The sequence below is a fragment of the Fonsecaea monophora genome, assembly GCF_001642475.1.
Source record: "Fonsecaea monophora strain CBS 269.37 chromosome Unknown Scaff82, whole genome shotgun sequence".
Lineage (NCBI taxonomy): Eukaryota > Fungi > Ascomycota > Eurotiomycetes > Chaetothyriales > Herpotrichiellaceae > Fonsecaea > Fonsecaea monophora.
The window spans coordinates 52,213-71,376 of NW_019174013.1; the positions used below are offsets into that span (position 1 = coordinate 52,213).

The following is a 19,164-nucleotide window of genomic DNA, read 5'->3' on the forward strand; positions in this document are numbered from 1 at the left end:
TAGCCCATCCAAGCAGAGAGGCCGAGATAAATGGGAGAAAATAAGGCAGTCACTACCCACATTGTTGAGTAATGTAATGTCATGTCATGCAGTTGTAACGTCAGATGAGGTGAGGTGAGGTGTGAGTGAGGGTGGGCGAAGCTGCTGAGCTCGCAGACTGCTCCGCTCAAGCACGACCTTGCCCAGTATCTGCTCCGGTCCCTGACCACAAGAACAGAATACAGATTCTGGTGAAACACAGGACGAACTTCCGAAGGTTGCTGTGGCGGCAGAAGCGAACAAGGCGATGATTGGTCCAAGCCGTCGGCCTGGGGCAGTTGCCAAAATGGTAAGAAACGACGAAGGAACGTGCTTGCCAAGCATCGGTGTGGCGTAATGCCACCCAGCTTAAGTAATCGGAGAAGGCGGTGAGGTCGTAGGTGGCCACAAGGGAACTCAAGGCTGTCGCGAGGACAGGGTGACACGATAGAGAGAATGCTGAGGTGCCGGTGAATTCAGTTGAGGAATGTCCGTCTGGCGTTCCTCGCTCGCTCGCTTGAGAAAGCGTCGATCTTGACTCCAATGAAAACTATTTCGAATCCTCCTCGTATCGAATCTTGGGAATTGGGTTGCACTCGCAATCGCCACTGTCCTGTACGAATGCTCCATTCCCCGAGCTCCCCCTGACTGCTCTGTCTCTTCCTCTTCTTCGCCGTGGGTGCTGTAAGTCGGCTCGTCTGGATTGGAGCGATCGGTAAGGATGCACGGCCTGCAGCTGACTGCGACGTAGGTCCTGCTGGTGTTTGTCTCGTTTGAGGTCGGCGTTGTTGGCTCGTAGCCGTAGAAGGTCCTGGTTTGACAGTTGTCCCTTCACTCATGACATCCGATTCCGACTCCGATTCGCTGGGCGCAGTTGAGGGCCCGTGGAGCATAACCTGACCCACGGAACTGTCAAAGTCGATTTCAAAGCTTTCTCCGTCCAGCATTATGTCTGTTGCAGTCTCGAAGCGCACTTTCACACGGTCTTCGCTGAGGGGTGTGTGTCCAGGGCTTGCCGATTGCGAGGTTCTTCCTCCCGATAACATCATGAGTCCCAGGGGCGCATTTGTCGGCAGGTTCATCTTGTTCGCCACGACCTGGAACAAGGACGACACACGTGCCTTTGCCAACCCGTGAAAATCTGCTCGCATGTCTGTCAGGTCCAAGACGGTGCTTTCACCTCCAATTTCGACAACCATTTCGTAGGATGTGTCGTCTACAAAGGGCCTCGCGTAGTAAACCCATCCTCCAGTTGAAGACTTCTCTCCTAGGGAATCGTCACTGGTGTAAGACACGCCCGAGGGTTTAACGTCCTCCAGCCGCAGACAAATCTCCTGTTTTTGTCTCTCTGAATTATAGCTGATCTCGTGGGCAATGATCTTTTGCTCCAAACCCCTCAAGTGGAAGTAGCGGCAATCTCGTAGTAGTTCGGCTCGATGTGATTCGTTCCTGATATGGAGAGGGTAGCCTCGTAAAAGATGTAACAGTTCTGCAAAGATCTCAGCAGATCGCCCAGGGACATAAGGTGGAGTTATCGAAGGAGGCCGAAGAAGCCCTCGACGGTCTAGGCCGGGAAAAACCTCTCCAGGTGTCGAGAAGAAAACCGCAAAGCCGAGCGAGAAGAAGTTTGGGGAATTTCCAGGTTCTGAAAATATGTCTTTCGGGATCTGAAAATGTCGTTCTCCGATCTGGATGAAGATTTCAGACTCAAACAGCTGATCTATCAGGCGCGGTACTATAGAAACCATCAGCATCGATCACAGAGGTATCGCACCAACATACAGCTGTAGAACTGAGCATCTGCGAATAGCTTTACGAAGTGGCTCCCATCTACTGGTTTGACGTAGTAGCCTTCAACAACAGTTAGCACGCAAGCAAAAGGTTAAGAAGGAGTGACCAAACCTTGTAGATGCCTCGCCACGTCCCTGAAAGTCGCAGGATCTCGATCGATATACAACGTCCTGACTCCGCCAGATTCCTCATTCTGTCTGATTTGTTCCTCGAAAAACTGAGTGAAATACGACGGCGCTATTTAGCATGGTCAGTTTCCGCAACCGGATATTTCGCTGCTGACCAAGATTCATACCGTCGGAAGATATTGAGGCACCTGATAACCTGAACAAATCGGATCCTATCTGAATGGGAAAGACCTTCTCGGGCGGGAGAATCGAGGGTGGATGACCAGAGGGAGGGCGTGTCCCTCTTTGCCGGGTCGAGGCTTGTGACGAGGTTGTAGCAAAAACTGATGGTCTAGGTGTCGAGCCAGAGGACTGTCGGGTTCTGCGATTGCCAGCAGATACACCTGGAGCTGCCCTGGAGCCAGCTGGGAGGTCTGAAGAGGTAGATCCTTCATCAGGGGACGTTGGTCCGACGCCTGACATCCGCTCAAAGGTGACAAAGCGATTATTTGCGACGGCAGATTCGGGTCCGGGTCCAGGTTGTACTCTCACTTTCTTGTCGCCGGAAGACTCGGTCGGGGTCGTTGCAACAGAGCTAGACTTTCGTTTCAGAGCAGATCGAGGAAGTAAAGGCGGGATGAAGGCCGTCACCGAACCATTACCATTGGCGGTGGTGGCCACGTCGGCCAAGTTGCTTGTTGTTGGTGGCGGATTCTTCGGAGTGGTGGAGGGAGGTATTGGAAACCTCGAAATGGAAGGGGCGTCGAACTCGTCAAAGGTATGAATGTTTTCGTGGATCAACTCGCCAGTAGGCTCATATATTGGCTGAGGCGCGAAATCGAGAAAAGGGCCAGAAGGAGCAGCCCAGGGCTGTGAACCAAAGCTTGGGACGCCTAGGGTATAGCTAGCGGCAGGAGCTGCATGAGTAGAGGCAGCCGCTAGGTGGTGTTGAGGGTCTGTATCATGTACAGTGACGGTAGGGTATTCTAAATCCTCTGAGAGGAAGACAGGTCGCGTGTCTGGGGAAGGATTAGCGGCGTCAGCAGGCTCGGCATCAGGGTCAGAGATAGTCGTGTAGGCAGCGGCACTGAGTGTGGTATGGGGGTGATTAGTAGCTTTGGAGCCTGGACCATGCCCTGGAACTGGACGGGGACCGTTGGCAATACCGGTGACAGTCGCGGTGGTGATACTGGCAGCCCCCGTACGACGACCATTGGACATGGGTGAAATCGAGATGGCTGGGGAGATCAGGTTGGTGTCAGTCGTCGTATCCAAGTGAGTAACATGATTGTGATCAAAGGCGAATGTCGAATGTGGGTCCGTCATCACTCAGATTGAAATGGCTCTTTTGGGTACACCGAACTTGGAAGAGGCTCGGGGGATGCTGAGGAAATCAGCCCACAACTCCTACCGCTGCCGCTGGGACCACGCCCACTGGCATAGGCTTCGGGCACCAGCAGCACCAGCACCAGCAAGATCCCGGGGGGGTGCGAACGCAGTAGCACCCAAGCAGCGTCCTTTGGTAGCAGTAAAGACGGCCTTACCCCCGAAATGCCACTCGTACGGGGCCTTCCGGCTAAACAGAACCAGGTCTTTGTTGAAGGGGGTGTCCACAGCTAGCTCTAGGAGCGCCCACGAGGGGACCATCGGCTAAGGGGGGTGTGGGCGTTTGGCTCTATGTCAGGGCGGGCAGTGGGTCGCGGAAAGCTTTTTTGTTTTTTTCTTTCTTTTCTCTGACTTTTCCCCTTTCCCCTTCCCACTGGTGACAGCGACTGGGCCTTCTTTGTGGCGGTCTCCGCAATTGGGAAGCAGGCTCGGGAAGGACGAGGATGGATTCCAAGTTCTGGAGACCACTGGAGAAGGGCTGGCGGCAACAATCAGGAGGTTTTGGCGGGCGCTGGTTTGTCTCTGGTGTGTCGTTGGTGTGGCCCTGGCGGACTCTTTGCGGTGCTTCAGAGTCAAGGAGCGCAAGATCTTGGCTGAACTGTACGATGAGTAAGCCCTGAGTCATAGGCATGACGGCAGCTCCATTGGCCACGGCGGTCTGACAAGTCCCATGAGACGAGTCTTGTGACGCATGCCGATTACCAAGAGCCGGCGCCATCAAAAGTCAGTGTCGGAGATGTGAGATGTGGACGGGGGAAACAGGAAAAGGGATGGATGAACATGATGATGCTTATTGTGATGAGGACATACATACGTAGCTGTGTACGTACTAGAAATAAAAGGTCAGGTAGAAAGAAGACTCTTCTCCGTCTTCTTTTTCCACTTACCCGCTGCGGGGCGGGCGCTTAAGCTGCCTCCGGGGAGGGCCCAGGAGAGGGGGGTTTGGGTCTTTCTCGAGCCTGGGTGGCTTGGGGGCCTGGGTGCCTGGGAAGCTGGGCCAGAAAAGCACACGGGACGCTACCAGCCTCAGGCTTCTAGCCTATTCGTAGGTGGAAGAGTTTCCGAGATTCGCTCTGCGAACAGTGCGACCAGCCTGGAATTGGGCGGACGCCAACGGACAGTCGGGACACTCCCCGCCGTTCACGACGAGACACACGCCAGATCTCAAGCCTGCGACAAAGCGAGCAAGTAGAAGGCCGTCTGTCCCCTGATCTTCGGCTCCCGTCCCGCCTGCGCAAGAGTCACCCACCCTCTTTTAGACGGTCCACGGCAAGGGAGGAGTAGGGTGACTCTGATGAACCCGGTAATATTAGCTTGGGACAGTGGACAAAGCGAGCTAGGTTCACGACGGCGTCGAAAACGTGGAGGCTTTGTTCCTCTCACTTAGCCGAGGGTCGGTAAAGATGAATGAATGACGTGCGTGGTTCGTGTCGAGCGAGATCAAAGGACTTGGGAGGATAGCCAACAAAGGAGCTTCACTGCGACGAGTTCGCTAGTCCGGCAATGGCATTTTCGCGCAACAAGGACCGGATCGGGTTGACAAAGTGAGAGTCGTCCCAGAGATCAGGAGAAGCAGGTGGTGCTAGAATTGAAGGCCTTGAAAGCCGGGCTTGTGGCAATTTGAAGACGAAGTTTGGTTTTGCAGTCGGGACGTGGCTGTATGCTTCGGAGAGGAGAAGGGATTGTGCGAGAGGTTCCCAAATGTCATTCCCTCAAGTCGACTTTCAAGAAACCCAGTGTGTTGTTACTCGAACCGTTTAGGATACTGGTCATATGCAAGGGTCCTTCTATTTGGCGATATACACAGATGGTCGGCGACACACCGCGGTACTTGGACCGTCAGATCACTGGGCAAACTTGGCCATCAACTGCTCTTCTTTTATATCTGCAAGAGTTTCCACCGCCATCTTTAATATCGTCTGCCACGTCGCTTCCCAGGTGCTTGCACTCCAGAAAACCAAACTCATGTCATGAGCGTCAGCATCACTGGGGGCAATATTGGCGGTGCTGGTACAATGTCCAATCCTGCGTGGCTCACGCTTGCCCCAGCACCGAAATTTCGCCCCCAAGAACCTGGAACCAAGGCCTTCACTATTTGTTGTTGGTCGGCTAGACTCTTGTCGATCTACATCTGTAGCGACATTGCGGCTGAGATCAACCACACCACCTGATTTGCCTATGTCGTCCCCCTTAGAAACGACCCTGAAACGAAGTGAGATATTAGCAAGACGCGAGTCCAGCTGGATTAATTCACCGTAAAACATATCAGATCAGATGATCGAGGAATGGGTAAGAACCCCTTGCGGTAGGGGGCCAATTCGGTCAGGCCGAACCAGCATCATCAGATATTCCGCCCTGGAGAGTTTTATCACGTCTCGTCCAGAGGAAGGGGCGAGGATCCAACAAGTCAATGGAGCTCAAGGTGATTGCGAAGCTCCATGGAGAATAGCAAGTGAAACTCTTGTACCATGGCACAGACCCCGTTTTCTTGCTTCGTCTACTCGGTACATGCGCCATACTATATAGCCACGCATTGTATTTTACAGTGTGGTCTTGAATTCGCCCTCGATTGCCACAATCTTGGCCACCGCACGCTTGTAGGCATCTCTTTCGTGCAACCGCTCAATGTAACCCCAGATTCTGGGGTATTGACTCTCCGCAAACCCTGATCTGGTCTGACCTGCTTCCAATGGGAATGAAAGCATTATGTCCGCAGCCGTGATGTCTTTCCCACATAGATAGTCCCCAGCGTCTGGAGACGTTGCGAGTTGGGCTTCAAGAAAGTCGTAATGGTTCTTCATGTTTCTCCGAAGAAAGGATGATTCGATCTTGCCAGCAACGCTATTTGTGATCGGTTTGATGAAGAACGGGATGGGAGCATTCCGGATGCCTGGTATGGTCAGTGTTTGGTGTCCTACGTGGAAAATTCATAGATACTAACCTCCAACAATCAGCGATAATAGCATCAGTGGCATGAGGCTGCCCTCGGCATAGTGCATGAACATCCTGTAGCGTAGCCATGACTCGGTTTCGCCTCCAATTTGTCCATCTTTACCTTCTTGGTACCTGCTGGGAACCAGACGAGTCTCTTTTCCGTAGTAATCGCAAAAGTACTCGGCAATCGCTGCAGACTCTGCCAGAATAACTGGCGCGGTCGAGCCTGGCGTTTCGATAGTGACAACGGGAGATTTACCCAGGGGGTGAATCTTCTTCAACTCTGGTGGTGCGAGTCGTTCTTGGGTCCGTTTGTACGTTTTGAGTTCATATGGAACACCAAGTTCCTCAAAGAGGAATAGGATTCGATGCGCACGAGAGACTTCAAGCCTAGCTTATGTCAGAATGGCCGTTCAATAAGCAGATTGAATATTTCGGTAAGACGTCTCACTGCTCACCAGTGAAGAGTGATCTTCGGTTGCGCAGGTGCCATGTGTTCGCCTGGTGCAGGGGAGGCCATTTCAGAGCAAGGGACAATGCAGCCAGATCGGTGGCGTTGCAGCCACTATAGTCAACACCGAAATGGCTGTACTAGAGTAAGCGAATACTCTGCCCTTGTTGATTCGTCTTTTGGTCAGCTGCGGCGGGACGGAGTGAGGACGTCCTTGTTGTCAGCTTGAAAGAAGGTGCTTATCACAATTGAGGCCAATAACCAACTCAGCCTCACCGTTGCTGCGAGTCAAGCGTCGGACGGAGAGATGCCCAGTAAGAGGCCCAGAGATATTGTGGAAGCCCTGAGCACAATTCTGTGGTTCACTCGCCAATGCACCTGCAAGCCTGTAATAAGGACGGTGTATTAAGTACTTTGTAGTTCGTTACCTAGCTATTATGTATTTTACAGGTAGGGGGAACTCTTACCGAGTGCTCGGTAAAAGATTCCGCACCGCCACTGAAAGCACGAGCCACAATCCAAGGCGCCAAGAAACCGAAGCCACATGTAGTTGACCTCAATCCAACCTCAAGTCGACCTTGACATCGCAGGCGTGTCGACTTGACCTACCAAAACAAAACCTCACACTCAAGAAGTGGTAAATCATGGCCGGACCAACACGTATGTACTCACCTCAAGCACTCACAGGAATTAAAGAATGCGCAGGACGCTGACTTTGTTACTAAAACAGCTCTCCGCCATGATCCCGCTCTCGAGAAATATAACCGTACGTCTCCCCTCCGCCCAGACGAAGTCACTGTCCCCGCCATGGACCCTTTCCTGCTCTCGTGGGCACTTCGCACAAGTACCAGCTAGCCAAGGGATGAGGAGCTGATTGCTTGCCACAGAATTGAACAAAGAGCGTTGGAGATACTTCCGTTGGACGCCGCGCACAGCTTTAATCTCCTTCATGTATGCCATATTCGTACCTTCGGTCGTTGGGTATGCATTTGCGAAGACAGATGTAAGTTTGCAAGCAAACATGCGGCTACCGAAGCCTACGATATATCCACGATGACTGACTGAATGTTGCCGCGGCATAGGGCAAATGGGACTTGCGCGCGAAGCTCAGAGGCGATACGATCAGCGAGTTCTGAGTCCGGAGGGGAGACTCTGATGGCAGCCTGGGTGGAAAGGATAGAAGGACAAAAATTGTACATATGCATCTCTGGCTAGAGACATGGTTCGAAATTGAGGATCCGGTTCCTATGGTTGGAAGCCCACTCAAAGGGGCAATTATCCAAATGGACGACACGGTTTTGAACGGTTCTTAAGCCCTCTGGTGTCGAGATCAAACTCCTCCGGACTTGCCGCCAGTTGTGTTCCTGCACTTACTCACTACCCATGATATTGTGCAACAAGGTTTTAATCCCTACACAGATATTCCTCCTCAGTCCAGTCCTGCGGGTCCCTGAATATGCAAGGCAACTCCGTGCACATTGGTCTCAAGGTCTGTTATGTGATGAAAAGAACGTGTCGAGTCCTACAACGTGCATTGGTACTCGCGCAATAAACATTACACACTTCGATTTGAGGTATCCCCCTCAGGGAACTTGTGTTCGACGTCTCTTCGTTGCCACAAACTTACGTTTGCTCATCCATCCCGACCAGCCAACAGCCTTTGTACACCCATCTCCTCACGAGGGCGAACCACAAGATCTTTGGATTCATGTTTTGAGCAAAAGATGCATGACGAAGCGGGCTTGTCCCTGGTTCCGTATACCCACCTTGTCGGTTCCTTACACCTGTAGAATATTGTATAGGCAAGGTGGCTCAAAGCCACAGCAAGTATCAATGCCGAATATGTAACTGTTGCATCCAGCACCTGGTGGCACTGCTTGGTCGAAGTAGCGTTTCTCCCGTACCCCGCATTTTCAAGATGTCTCAGCCAAATCCCAGCTTCGACTACGTCCCGGATCCCGGATTGTCGCTTCAAGTGCAGAGATCAAGCTTAGCTGTTGGAGAGAAACCCGCGACATAGCTTACGACTCATCGACGCAGACAACACCATTAGATAACTCATGCCTTTCTTGTGCAACAGTTAGTCCAGGCACGGTCGCATGATAAGCCCTCAAAGGAAGGGCTCGCCGGTCGGCGGATCAACGACAACGAAAGGAAGGGAGGGAAGGAGAGCACATCAAGCAGAGAAACAATTCCCTCCGAGTCAGATCTTTGTGCCCTACGAGTCTCTTAGCTGCCTCCACATTCCAAGATGCTCGATCCCCTCTTCTTGCCAACGACCCAATCTCTCGTCGGTGACAAACCCCAACTTCTGGTACATTTTTTCCACAGAGGTTTGACCATGGCAGAGCACAAGGCCTCGCCACTCCGGAGATACCTCATGTCTGTTTTCAAAGGACCACTGCAGCGCTTTTTCGGTCAGGAGCCGGCTGATGCCTTTTCCCCTGTGCTCGGGCAACGTTGCAACACGCCCAAGCTTGACGTACGGTTCCTCGTTCGGGTCGTTGAAGCCATTTGGATGAGGGCCATGGGGCGGAGGGACGATCCGTACGACAGCAATCGGCTCCAGCTGGCCTTCCCGTGTTGCGTGATAACAGACCCAATGCCATGATCTCGGGTCATCCTCGTCCAACTCTACGTCCAGGCCGCAATTTTGCTCTTCACAGAAGACTCGGATGCGAATGTCCATAGCATCACGGAACACTTTGGGTCCCACTGGAGGCTGAGGTCGGGGGTCCGCAGGGAAGCCGTTGGGTGCGATCACATCACCTGGGGGTCTCACAAATAGGAAGCTGTAACCTTTTTCCATTGGGAGGCGTGGATATTTTCAGTGTCGAGGAAGACCGAATGACATGAGTTGCGGAATGAGGCGTAAGGATGAACAAAAAATCCTCGGAGTTCACGTAGTGACTGGCTCACACCGACCATGCCTCATTTGTACAGTGGCGAGCGAAAATCCCCCCAAAAAATAAAAAAAAAAATAGTAGTTTTACCGAGACCGTATCGATATAATAGCGAATAGTTCCTTATAGAGTGTAAATTACGGTACAGGCCACGAGCCTTCAACCTGGCGTTATAACGCCGCATTGATCACTGGAGGACCACTAAGATGGGGGCCAAAGTATCCAAGCTTGGGTGGATGGGGGTTAGGCTATTTTGTGACGCCAACGTCGTCAGTACCTAGGTAGGGACCCGGTAAAACCGGCGATGATTGGCTCTAAGTGTGCTCTAAGCGTATGTATCGTAGCTGGCCACAGAATTCTTCTCCAAGACACCCATTAACCTGTACTCGGCACAGATCACCAACGACTGCCCCTTAGATGTCTCTCTACAGGGATGCAGAAACGGTGCTAACGGCCAATGCCCAGGAAGGTTCCCTCAAGTCTCGAATATACGGGAATAAACAGGGGTTGAAATCGAAGCCGGCACATATTTACGCGCTCATTTCAGAGACTACAAAATACGACCACTTCATCAAAGAAGTTGTCGACAATGCGGACCTCCTGGCTCGGGAACCAAAGGTTCGGCATTTTCTCCAAGAAGTTTCGTGTCTCTGCTGACTGACTTAGCCTCTGGGCTCTTCCTGATATTAGTTGACACCAATCCTTTCCTTGCTTCTCGTCCACGACCATTTCTTCTCGAAGAAGGGCCTCGCAGCACCTTCTGCACACCCACTCCGACAGGCGATCGAAAGAAACAAGGCCAGACTGCAGGCGGAATTTACAAAAGCCAGACTGCGGAGGAGGTGCGCCACCCTAGATGAACTGCGAAGCAGTCTTGTGGCCGAAAGACCGCGAGCAACTCGATCTCAGCCAAGATGGGTCCGCATCAATACATTGAAGACGAGCCTCACACAAGAACTTGATACGACTTTTGAAGGATACCAGACCGTACCGACCATCACGGAGGTGACCAATTCACTGGCTACGGAAAAGGTTCTGGTTGTCGACCGGCATGTGACAGATCTAATCGCTCTTCCTCCAGAGGCAGATGTGACGCAAACACATGCTTACAGGACCGGAAAACTCATCCTCCAGGACAAAGCGTCGTGCCTCCCTGCTTATCTCCTGGTCGGGGAAAGGGACTGCAGTTCTGATATAGGTGACTGCATCGATGCCTGTGCTGCGCCTGGAAACAAGACTTCTCATCTCGCGGCGCTGCTTGTCAAAAATGCAAAGCTCGAAAGCAAGGTATTTGCTTGTGAACGGGATGCCAACCGGTCGCAGACATTATTACGCATGATGCAGAGGAGCGGATCAGATGCTGTGATAGTTCAACCAAGCTGTGACTTTTTGACCCTCGACACTCGTGATAGCAAGTATAGGGAAGTCACACATCTTCTCCTTGACCCGAGCTGCTCTGGCAGTGGAATTGTTGGGCGCGAAGATATTCCTTCCTTGGCATTACCTGTTAACCCAACATCTGAAAAGAAGAATTCGGCAGCCTCTGAAAAGTCCTCCAGGAAGAGGAAAAGAGACCATGGTCACGCCGAGACTGTCCACAATGCAACTGAGGTCGAGGAGACGAAAGACATTGTCCCAGATAGCACCCGACTGCTGAAACTTTCGAATTTGCAGACCAGGATTGTCGAGCATGCTCTCTCTTTCCCAGCCGCCACCCGAGTTACTTATTCGACCTGTTCAGTACATGTGCAGGAAAATGAGGCAGTCGTGTCCCGAGTGCTACAAAGCGGTGTTGCAAAGGAAGGCAAGTGGCGGCTCCTGCGGAGAGAAGAACAAGCTTCAGGGATGCGTGACTGGGTGCATCGGGGTATAACCATGTCAGAGGAGGAAGAGAACTCCGGTTCCGCTTTGAGCGACGAGGATCGCGAAGCATGTATTCGGTGCTATCCAGGAGACGATGAAGGAACTATGGGATTCTTTGTATGCTGCTTTGTCCGTTCCCCTTCTGGAACAACGCAGCGTTCTGCCGAAGCTATCGATGCTCGGAACGGAGAGGAGAGCTGGGAGGGCTTTAGCGACTAAAGTATCCAAATCACACTCCAAATGTACTTGTACCTGAGTCGGACAAGGATTTCAGGGAATAGATTGGATAGCGGTGATGAGGGTCTCCGATTATGTTCCTTGACAAAATCCTCGTCGATGCCATTGAGCAGATGGCAGTCAATCAAATATCATGCCAAGCTCGCACTTTGCCTAAACAAGCACTGGATCGATCGACATCGCGAGGCCTGGAATCCAACTGCAATTCCTCCTTTCAATCTCACATCATCCTGTTCTAATTGTTTATCTACCTGATGAAAAAAGCAAATCAAATCCTTGCTAAGCAATTACACAAGTATGAGAGTGGTTCGGCCTTGAAGCAGTTGCAACCAAGGGATAAGGGTCACCGCCAGCCATAACGTCCAGGTACAGGATTTGTCAGCCTGTCCACGAACCACAGTCGACCACCGAGAGGTTCTTGAAACTAGTCGCAAGAACGACCAGAGAGCACGAACAGATCATTATTATTTGTTTCAACACTGGTGACGATGTTTCACTTCAGCGCTGGCCCACCAAGCGACGAACCTTCCCTCTTGCACGGTTCTAAGCCAACCCCGAACCAGGCGAAGCCCGAAAAACGTCAAATCACGAGAAATCGGGCTAGCTACAGCTGTCTCACTTGTCGAAGGAGGAAAGTAAAGTGTGACAAGGCCCGTCCAATCTGTGGAGGCTGCCAAAAAGCCGATGTAGAATGCTTCTACACCCAGGATGATACGACATCCACCTCGGCACAGCCTGATCTGCCAAAGGAAACCACAAGCCCGGTGTGGAAGAAGCGGAAGTCAAGTCCCACGAGCCAAGGCTCTTTAGGGACAATCGCCGAAGTACATGGGTTGAGAACGCCCGCTGACCTCAAAGCCATCGAAGAGCAGCTGCACCGCTTGACCAAGATGTTCGATGCTTTTCGCCAGGGTAACGGGAATGACCTGCGGTTAAAAGACTTCCTTACACCTGAGGCATCAAACTCGGATTCAGGCTCTGATGGAATTCCACCAAAATCAAGCATGAGTCTGGACATGTTCCAACCTAGCAATTACGCATCAGCGAGGGAACCTTCTGACCTCAGCAAGCCTCTATCAAGTTTGAACCTGAGCAGTGGCGAGTCAAGGTCAGAATATCCATTTTGGATCAATATATCCGAAGAGATCGATCAACTCAATCACCTGATGCGTCGTCGGGATAATACCTATGCAAGCTCAATCAGCCCAGAGAACAAGCATTGTGACAGGCCACGAGAGTTTGTTCCTCCTGTGGACGAAGACCACGAACAAGAAAAAGATGATGTGACCGATCCCACTGATTTTCACAAAGAAGCTGGCGAAAAGATCCCGGAAGACCTTAGGCCTGACAGTCACTGCCCGATATGTAGGCTCATGCCATTCACCAAATCCAGTCTGTTGCAGAACCTCCCAGTCAAGTGTACAGCAGAGACTGCCTTACAGCATCTGACGCAGGGCCTGCCCACCAGAGCACAAAGTAACGTTCTTTTCAGGTGTTGGCTATCAGGGGTATATCCAATTTTGGGGCTTCTCTTGCCCTCGGAGATGAGCAGGAAACACGAAGAATTCTGGGACCAGGTCGAGTCGAATGGTCTTTCAGAATCCAATTTTCGAGACTTGGACTTCTTGGCCGTGATCTATGCCATTTGGTATGCGGGTTCGCTAAGTATTTCTACAAAAGGTCTTCGGCAATGGTTTCCTCAAACTTCAAGGGCACAGCTTAGCACCCGGTTCCACGATCAGGTGGTGTTTTGCCTCCTTATCAGTTGCTTTGCTCAAAAAGTCAGTTTGTACAAACTTGCTGCCCTCGTCCTCCTGCAAAGTATGCCTATAGCTGAAGAGGACCCTTTACAAGGCAGCCTGTACCTCTCACTGGCGGTGAGGCTGGCATTTACCATGGGGCTACACAGAGAGCCCACTCTGTTTGAGCTGTCTATTACCGAGGAAAACATGCGACGACGACTCTGGTGGCAGATCATCCAGTTGGATGTTTCTCACGTTGTCGCGAGTGGCTACCCTTCTCAGATATCTGAGAAATTCTGCGATACGAGAATCATCTGTGAAGATAGAGATGCCCATGTGTCTGAAGATGGGTCCGCAAGCGTCAACTCGGACAAGTCTTTGAGAATTTCACCATCCTCTAGTTCGGCTTCGAATGGAGAGAGTACGAATCCAAAAGCTTTTGGCACACTGTCCCTCGTGGCAAGAGGAAAGTCGATAATGGCATGCGCAATAAGAAGCGTCGTGTCTCTACATCTGGAAACGAAAAGACTCACAAATGGAGACATGCAAGAAATGAAACGGATTATGACTGAAGCAGGGGATCAAGTCAACGCTATTATCAAGTCGATTCCCAGCAAAGGAGTTCCAGAAATGGGATTCGTTCCGGATTCGCTTAGAGATGCGCAGCAACGCCCATCAGATACCGATGTGTCCATGGGCGACCCTATCACTGCAAATGACATTGCATATTACAAGACTACTGTCAACAACACTGACCCCTCGTGGCCATTGGCCGCTTACTATCGCGCAAAGCAAGCTGCCTACAACAAATGGGCCCGAATTAGCCTATCTATGCTGATTGACAAGGTGCATTGTGTTGCATATGCCCCATTCCTGAAGAACACGAGAAGTAAGCTGTGGGGTATGGGTCGACAATGCGCCCTGCACAATTGCCACAGTTTCCTCAGAAAATTTGTGTCACTCGCAGCCGATCCAGACTTGGAGCCTTTTCGATGGGCCTGGCCGGCGACTTACGGCCCCCTTCATGCGGTCTTGATAGTTCTCGTTGATCTGTACGAGAGGCCGACCAGCGTTGAGGCACCCAGATCAAGAGAATTGATCGACAAGGTATTTGGGTTAGCTGCTCCCGGCGCTGGCATCGTCGGTGGCCCTGATGGCGCCACTGTTCAGAGACCGTTGCGGGAGGGCGGCATTGAAGCGTGGGACATGCTACGAGGCCTTCGTTCTGCTGCCTGGCAAAGAGCAGGACTAGATCCAACAGTTCTTTGGACGGAGGCGGACCAAATCGAGCTCGGCATCGCGCAACCATTGACGGATGCGCAAAGGATTGCTCAAAGTATTCGAGAAGATTCAATTTATGACAGCCCAACTCCAGGTCCACAAACCTCGCCTTCATGTACGCGTGATGCACAAGCAGAACATCCTGCATTGGAACAAGGTGTCAGATACATGGTCCATTTGGCCCACAAAGAGCTTGTTAATGAAAACCATGAAGCGCAAGAGCCCATCTGCTCACAAGCCATGCGGAGCCAGTTGCGGCAAACTCTTGAAAACGAGTCTGGATCAAATGGCGGTCGAGTACTGGCACGACGGGAGGGTCAGCCAAGAATGCCGTTTCCACTCAGTAAACGCATGGAGAAGTGCTCTGGAACCGCAGCAACCAGCGACACTACGCCAGTTCATGTCCTACCTTTCCACACGCACACGCCCAGAGCAGAAGCGCAGCCTCCTCTTTGTCCCACACAGGCAGTGCCGTTTTTAGGTGGGTCTGAAGCCAAGAATGGCACACAGACGGTACAGCAAGAGTCTGCGCCACTTCAACATAACTGGGGGGAGGTGCCCGCCAAAGATGTGACGGATACAGAGCAGAAATTGTTCAATGCTCAGTTATCTAAGCAGCAAACCATGGAAGCATCTTACGGAAACAATAACGTGATTGGCTATAGCACCGGACCGCTTGATCACCATGATGAAGAGTCACACAGGGACCAGAGCTTCGTCTATACCGAGTTACACCAGGGTGACACGGAGATGAACATGGGCTTTGACTGGGAGCGTTGGGATTCCGTATTTGGGCAATACTCTGGATTCACGGATTTGATGGAGGATGCGACAGAATGGAGTGAGTATCTCGAGTCCTGAAACGCCTCTACATTACTGGACAGCCTGTCCACCGTCACCAATATAAATTTACCTTCGTCCCGCATGCTAAGGGATTGGAACTCGTGCACGACTTCTCATACTACCAGTTCCATAACCCTGATGGAGCGCACGGACAACCAGACCACCCACGAGCCTCACAAGAATCTCTTCGACTATTCGAACGTGATTACATTTACAGCCGGCAAAGGGAGCCACCAGCAGTACTTTGCATTCGACGGGCCACGACTCTGCCGTGAATCCACGTACTTTGCAGACCGGCTGCATGAGGATTACCCAGAAGCGAGGAGCCGACACTTCGATTTTGGGGATATCAAGCCTGCCGTCCTCGCGTGCATGCTGTCCTGGTACCGTGGCTGGAGTTGCGTCTCCTGCGACGAAGACAGCAGTCATGTTAATGAGGCATTGTCACTCGCCGAGAAATGTCGCATTGTTCGGTTCGAAGAACATCTGGTTCAGAAGACAAAGACACGGACCAGCGCCTTGGGACTGGAAAAAGCGCAGAGTGACTATCGCTTGTCTCTTTGCGGTGACGACGTTGCCACTGAACTCGAGCCAGCACTTCCACAATGGGAGACCAAGGATCCTACAGATGGAGACGACGCATCTCATTCTCTATGTGGTCGAGGGACGACCGCTCTTTAGTATTCTTCACATGCCGATGTATGATTGTGTCTGGATATCATGAACAACTCAGCCTTCCAAAAATCGATCGAGTCTTTATGCGTGACGGTTCTGTGATCAGGCCAGTCCAGGGAGGTTAGCCGTTCGTTAAGGATTGAAAATAAACCTGACCAGACTTGCACATTAGACGGCAAAGAATCAGGACTTGGTGAATACTTCAAAAAGCCGTCACAAACAAAATTATACCTTTTTCATTCACTTTTCGAGAATCACTCAAGCTCCATTCAAAAGGCCTGAATGGTCTGAGGTTTTGTTGATCTCAGTTGTACTAGTTGACCGAGACAGCCTGCATCGTTCTCATCTTATCAGGGTCTATTGATCAGGGACGCACCCTTGATCTCTCTCAGTACTCGTCCAATACCGACTCCGATTTGCAATATCTCATTACCACATAGTCTCCAGAATGAGTTCAGCCATGGCATTAGATGCTCCTCGTTCCGTCCGGTGTGCTTATCTCTGAAGCGAGCCTGTTATCAGTCACGGCTGATTTGCGTGATAGGTTTACCAAGTCTCCCACTGTTGCTGTGGTTGCGCACCAAGGCTCCCGCAAGTCAGGCCCGCATTACATCCATACGGCACTCCTCGAGGATGGATCGAAATTTTTTGAAACGATGTTGAAGAAGACACGGTTCACTCAAATCATCCCACTTGATCTCGACCGCGATGTCGATGTGACTGATTTCGATGTCTTTGTGACGTGGCTCTACAAAGGATGTATAGACGAGCACACACTCGGAGATAGATTCATGAACATCTGGACTTTAGCCTCTCAGCTCCAATCAGAGACCTTCAAGTCATACATCATGAAGGAGGGTAGGGTCCATTTGCAGGAGTCTGACTATCTGTCCATCGCCAAATTTCTCGATGGCGATGTCATCTCGAAATGCGCTCTCCGCGATTACATACTATCAGGTCTTGCTACCAAGATTGCCAGCAATGGTTGGGTAAGTTTCATTGAAAGAACTAGGGGTGGCTGGGAGGATTTCATGAGCCACAAGGACAACGGGGCCGGAACGAAGGGGAAATTCATTTCCTTCCTCATGGCGCGGCTGGATCAGATGCGTCAGAATGGCACGCAAAGCTCGCCAGCAATACAGCTTGAAGGGCACGGAGGGGCGGTCTTCCACCATCCGTCGCCCCAGTCTCAGCATCGCAGTCAAACGCTTCCGGTGTACGTAGCTCCCATGGAGTCGACTCCGCATATACCAATACCCAACCCCGTGTCGAAGAAGAGAAAATGGGAAGCCGACACTGTACAACAGCTTTAATATGCGTGTGTCTCCTCAATGAGGCCATCACCAAGACTGTGCTGGGTGGGCTGCTGTGAGATGGGGATGGACAACACCCCTCTGCGTGTTGACCTGAGGAGGACCAAAATAACAAGGCAGATAGACACATCTCGATACTCTTTCTCTTCTCTCTCGGAATTGGGGGACAGAATATGCAAGGACTGCTTGATGGAGGAGAAGCAACAATCCAGGCCGAACCATAAAGTTGAGCTCTATTTGGTGTTGCTGATAGAGAGACGGAATCAATCAAGTTACAATCCACAGCCGAACTTTGGTGTGAGATGAGACGCGCAGCTTGTCACCACTTCATTATCCGCCTTTGCTTCACGGGCAAACATGGACTTCTGCCAATAGAACAAAGTCTTCCCTCTTTCACAGTAACTTGTCTCGCAATTCACCTTTGTCTTCTTGCACATAGCATCGCCAAGCTGCAGGCAAGCAGTTGTTTTATTCACTTCACTTGATGTTGAATCTGAACTTATTACTATCTTCCTCACCATTTCGTCTGATCACTCTTCTTATTTCTCTTTCATCCGCACCTTTCAAGCACAGGCACATCAGAAAAGTCCTCCGCAGCCTCTTCCAAACAACCGCCTCAGTCCGTTAGAAACATGGCGGCACCACCAGCAATGACTTCAAGGTGAGCAGCAGGCAAGACCTTCTCAGCATTTGAAACGCGAACTGACCTCCTAGCAGCCACGCTCGCGCCCCCGTCATCAAGGTGATTGCAGGCGAAGACGAGATCTTTGGTGAGGAAGACGCAGACGTCCCACTCAATGTCTTCCACGTCAGCAAGTCGCTCTTGTTGGAGAACTCAAAGTACTTTGCCATCATCCTCGATTCCTCTCCTGATCGCACCACGGTCCGTCTCCCCACCAGCGACCACGACGTCCTCGCCGACTGGCTCGACCTGATCTACCAAGGCGGCCTGACCAAATCCGGCAACCACCCCCAGCCTCTGGCCTTCAAGGATGTGCAGCGCTACTTCAAGTTCGCAGACCTGGTCGGCTCCGAGAAGCTCCGCAACACAATCATGGATTCGATGCAGGACGTTCCCATGAGCCACTGGGATCTGAAGTCCTTGTGCACTTTGGACGCAGAGTATTCCTCCGACCTCGGGGTCTTGCAGGACTACGTCCTCGATTGTCTGGCATACAAGATCGTCGTCGGGGGCTGGGCCGAGTTCACCGGGTCAGACCGTGACAGCGAAGGGAGTACCTGGCGCGACTTCGTCAGCGAGACGGCCAACACCGGGTTGCTGAATCAACTGTTGTTGAGGGTAGACAAGCTGAACGAAGAGAATCATCACCACCACCTTGTGGCCCCGATGGCACAGAGGGACTGCAAGTGGCACGAACATGTGAGCGACGACACAAAGGCCAAATGTCCACGAAATACCACGCCGGGGTGGAAACCCTTGGCTGCATACAACGGTCTCAAGAACGGGCATGGCTCATCGCTCAGCACATTTTTGGGGCCTCGCGAAGGACTGTTTTAGCGTTGTGGCCTGATAATACACCGACATACTTGACCACTCAAACCACTGCAGGTTGATGCTTCAAAGTTTGAAGGACATTCGGCGGCACATTGAGCAGACGA

The 19,164-nt window shown here is 51.7% G+C and overlaps 7 protein-coding genes across 7 annotated transcripts; 4 read left to right on the forward strand and 3 right to left on the reverse strand.

The window, feature by feature from the left end:
• Positions 1 to 494: 494 nt before the first annotated feature.
• AYO21_08927 (hypothetical protein) lies at positions 495 to 3,137 on the reverse strand (the record flags this gene model as incomplete). Its single annotated transcript, XM_022658867.1, has 4 exons — positions 495 to 1,753; positions 1,801 to 1,869; positions 1,921 to 2,046; positions 2,105 to 3,137. 4 exons carry the CDS (start codon positions 3,135 to 3,137, stop codon positions 495 to 497), a joined length of 2,487 nt encoding a protein of 828 aa, XP_022508806.1.
• A 2,705-nt stretch (positions 3,138 to 5,842) lies between these two features.
• Positions 5,843 to 6,756, reverse strand: AYO21_08928 (hypothetical protein; the record flags this gene model as incomplete). Its single annotated transcript, XM_022658868.1, has 3 exons — positions 5,843 to 6,192; positions 6,244 to 6,626; positions 6,695 to 6,756. The coding sequence occupies 3 exons, from the start codon at positions 6,754 to 6,756 to the stop codon at positions 5,843 to 5,845; spliced, it is 795 nt and encodes a 264-aa protein (XP_022508807.1).
• Positions 6,757 to 8,905: 2,149 nt separating this feature from the next.
• On the reverse strand, positions 8,906 to 9,496 carry AYO21_08929 (hypothetical protein; the record flags this gene model as incomplete). The annotated part of the gene is made up of 1 exon (XM_022658869.1): positions 8,906 to 9,496. One exon carries the CDS (start codon positions 9,494 to 9,496, stop codon positions 8,906 to 8,908), a length of 591 nt encoding a protein of 196 aa, XP_022508808.1.
• Positions 9,497 to 10,007: 511 nt separating this feature from the next.
• Positions 10,008 to 11,672, forward strand: AYO21_08930 (hypothetical protein; the record flags this gene model as incomplete). Its single annotated transcript, XM_022658870.1, has 2 exons — positions 10,008 to 10,208; positions 10,281 to 11,672. 2 exons carry the CDS (start codon positions 10,008 to 10,010, stop codon positions 11,670 to 11,672), a joined length of 1,593 nt encoding a protein of 530 aa, XP_022508809.1.
• A 506-nt stretch (positions 11,673 to 12,178) lies between these two features.
• AYO21_08931 (fatty acid synthase subunit beta) lies at positions 12,179 to 16,237 on the forward strand (the record flags this gene model as incomplete). Its single annotated transcript, XM_022658871.1, has 2 exons — positions 12,179 to 15,558; positions 15,682 to 16,237. 2 exons carry the CDS (start codon positions 12,179 to 12,181, stop codon positions 16,235 to 16,237), a joined length of 3,936 nt encoding a protein of 1,311 aa, XP_022508810.1.
• A 454-nt stretch (positions 16,238 to 16,691) lies between these two features.
• Positions 16,692 to 17,544, forward strand: AYO21_08932 (hypothetical protein; the record flags this gene model as incomplete). The annotated part of the gene is made up of 2 exons (XM_022658872.1): positions 16,692 to 16,720; positions 16,776 to 17,544. 2 exons carry the CDS (start codon positions 16,692 to 16,694, stop codon positions 17,542 to 17,544), a joined length of 798 nt encoding a protein of 265 aa, XP_022508811.1.
• A 632-nt stretch (positions 17,545 to 18,176) lies between these two features.
• Positions 18,177 to 19,063, forward strand: AYO21_08933 (hypothetical protein; the record flags this gene model as incomplete). Its single annotated transcript, XM_022658873.1, has 2 exons — positions 18,177 to 18,205; positions 18,259 to 19,063. The coding sequence occupies 2 exons, from the start codon at positions 18,177 to 18,179 to the stop codon at positions 19,061 to 19,063; spliced, it is 834 nt and encodes a 277-aa protein (XP_022508812.1).
• Between the last annotated feature and the right edge of the window lie 101 nt (positions 19,064 to 19,164).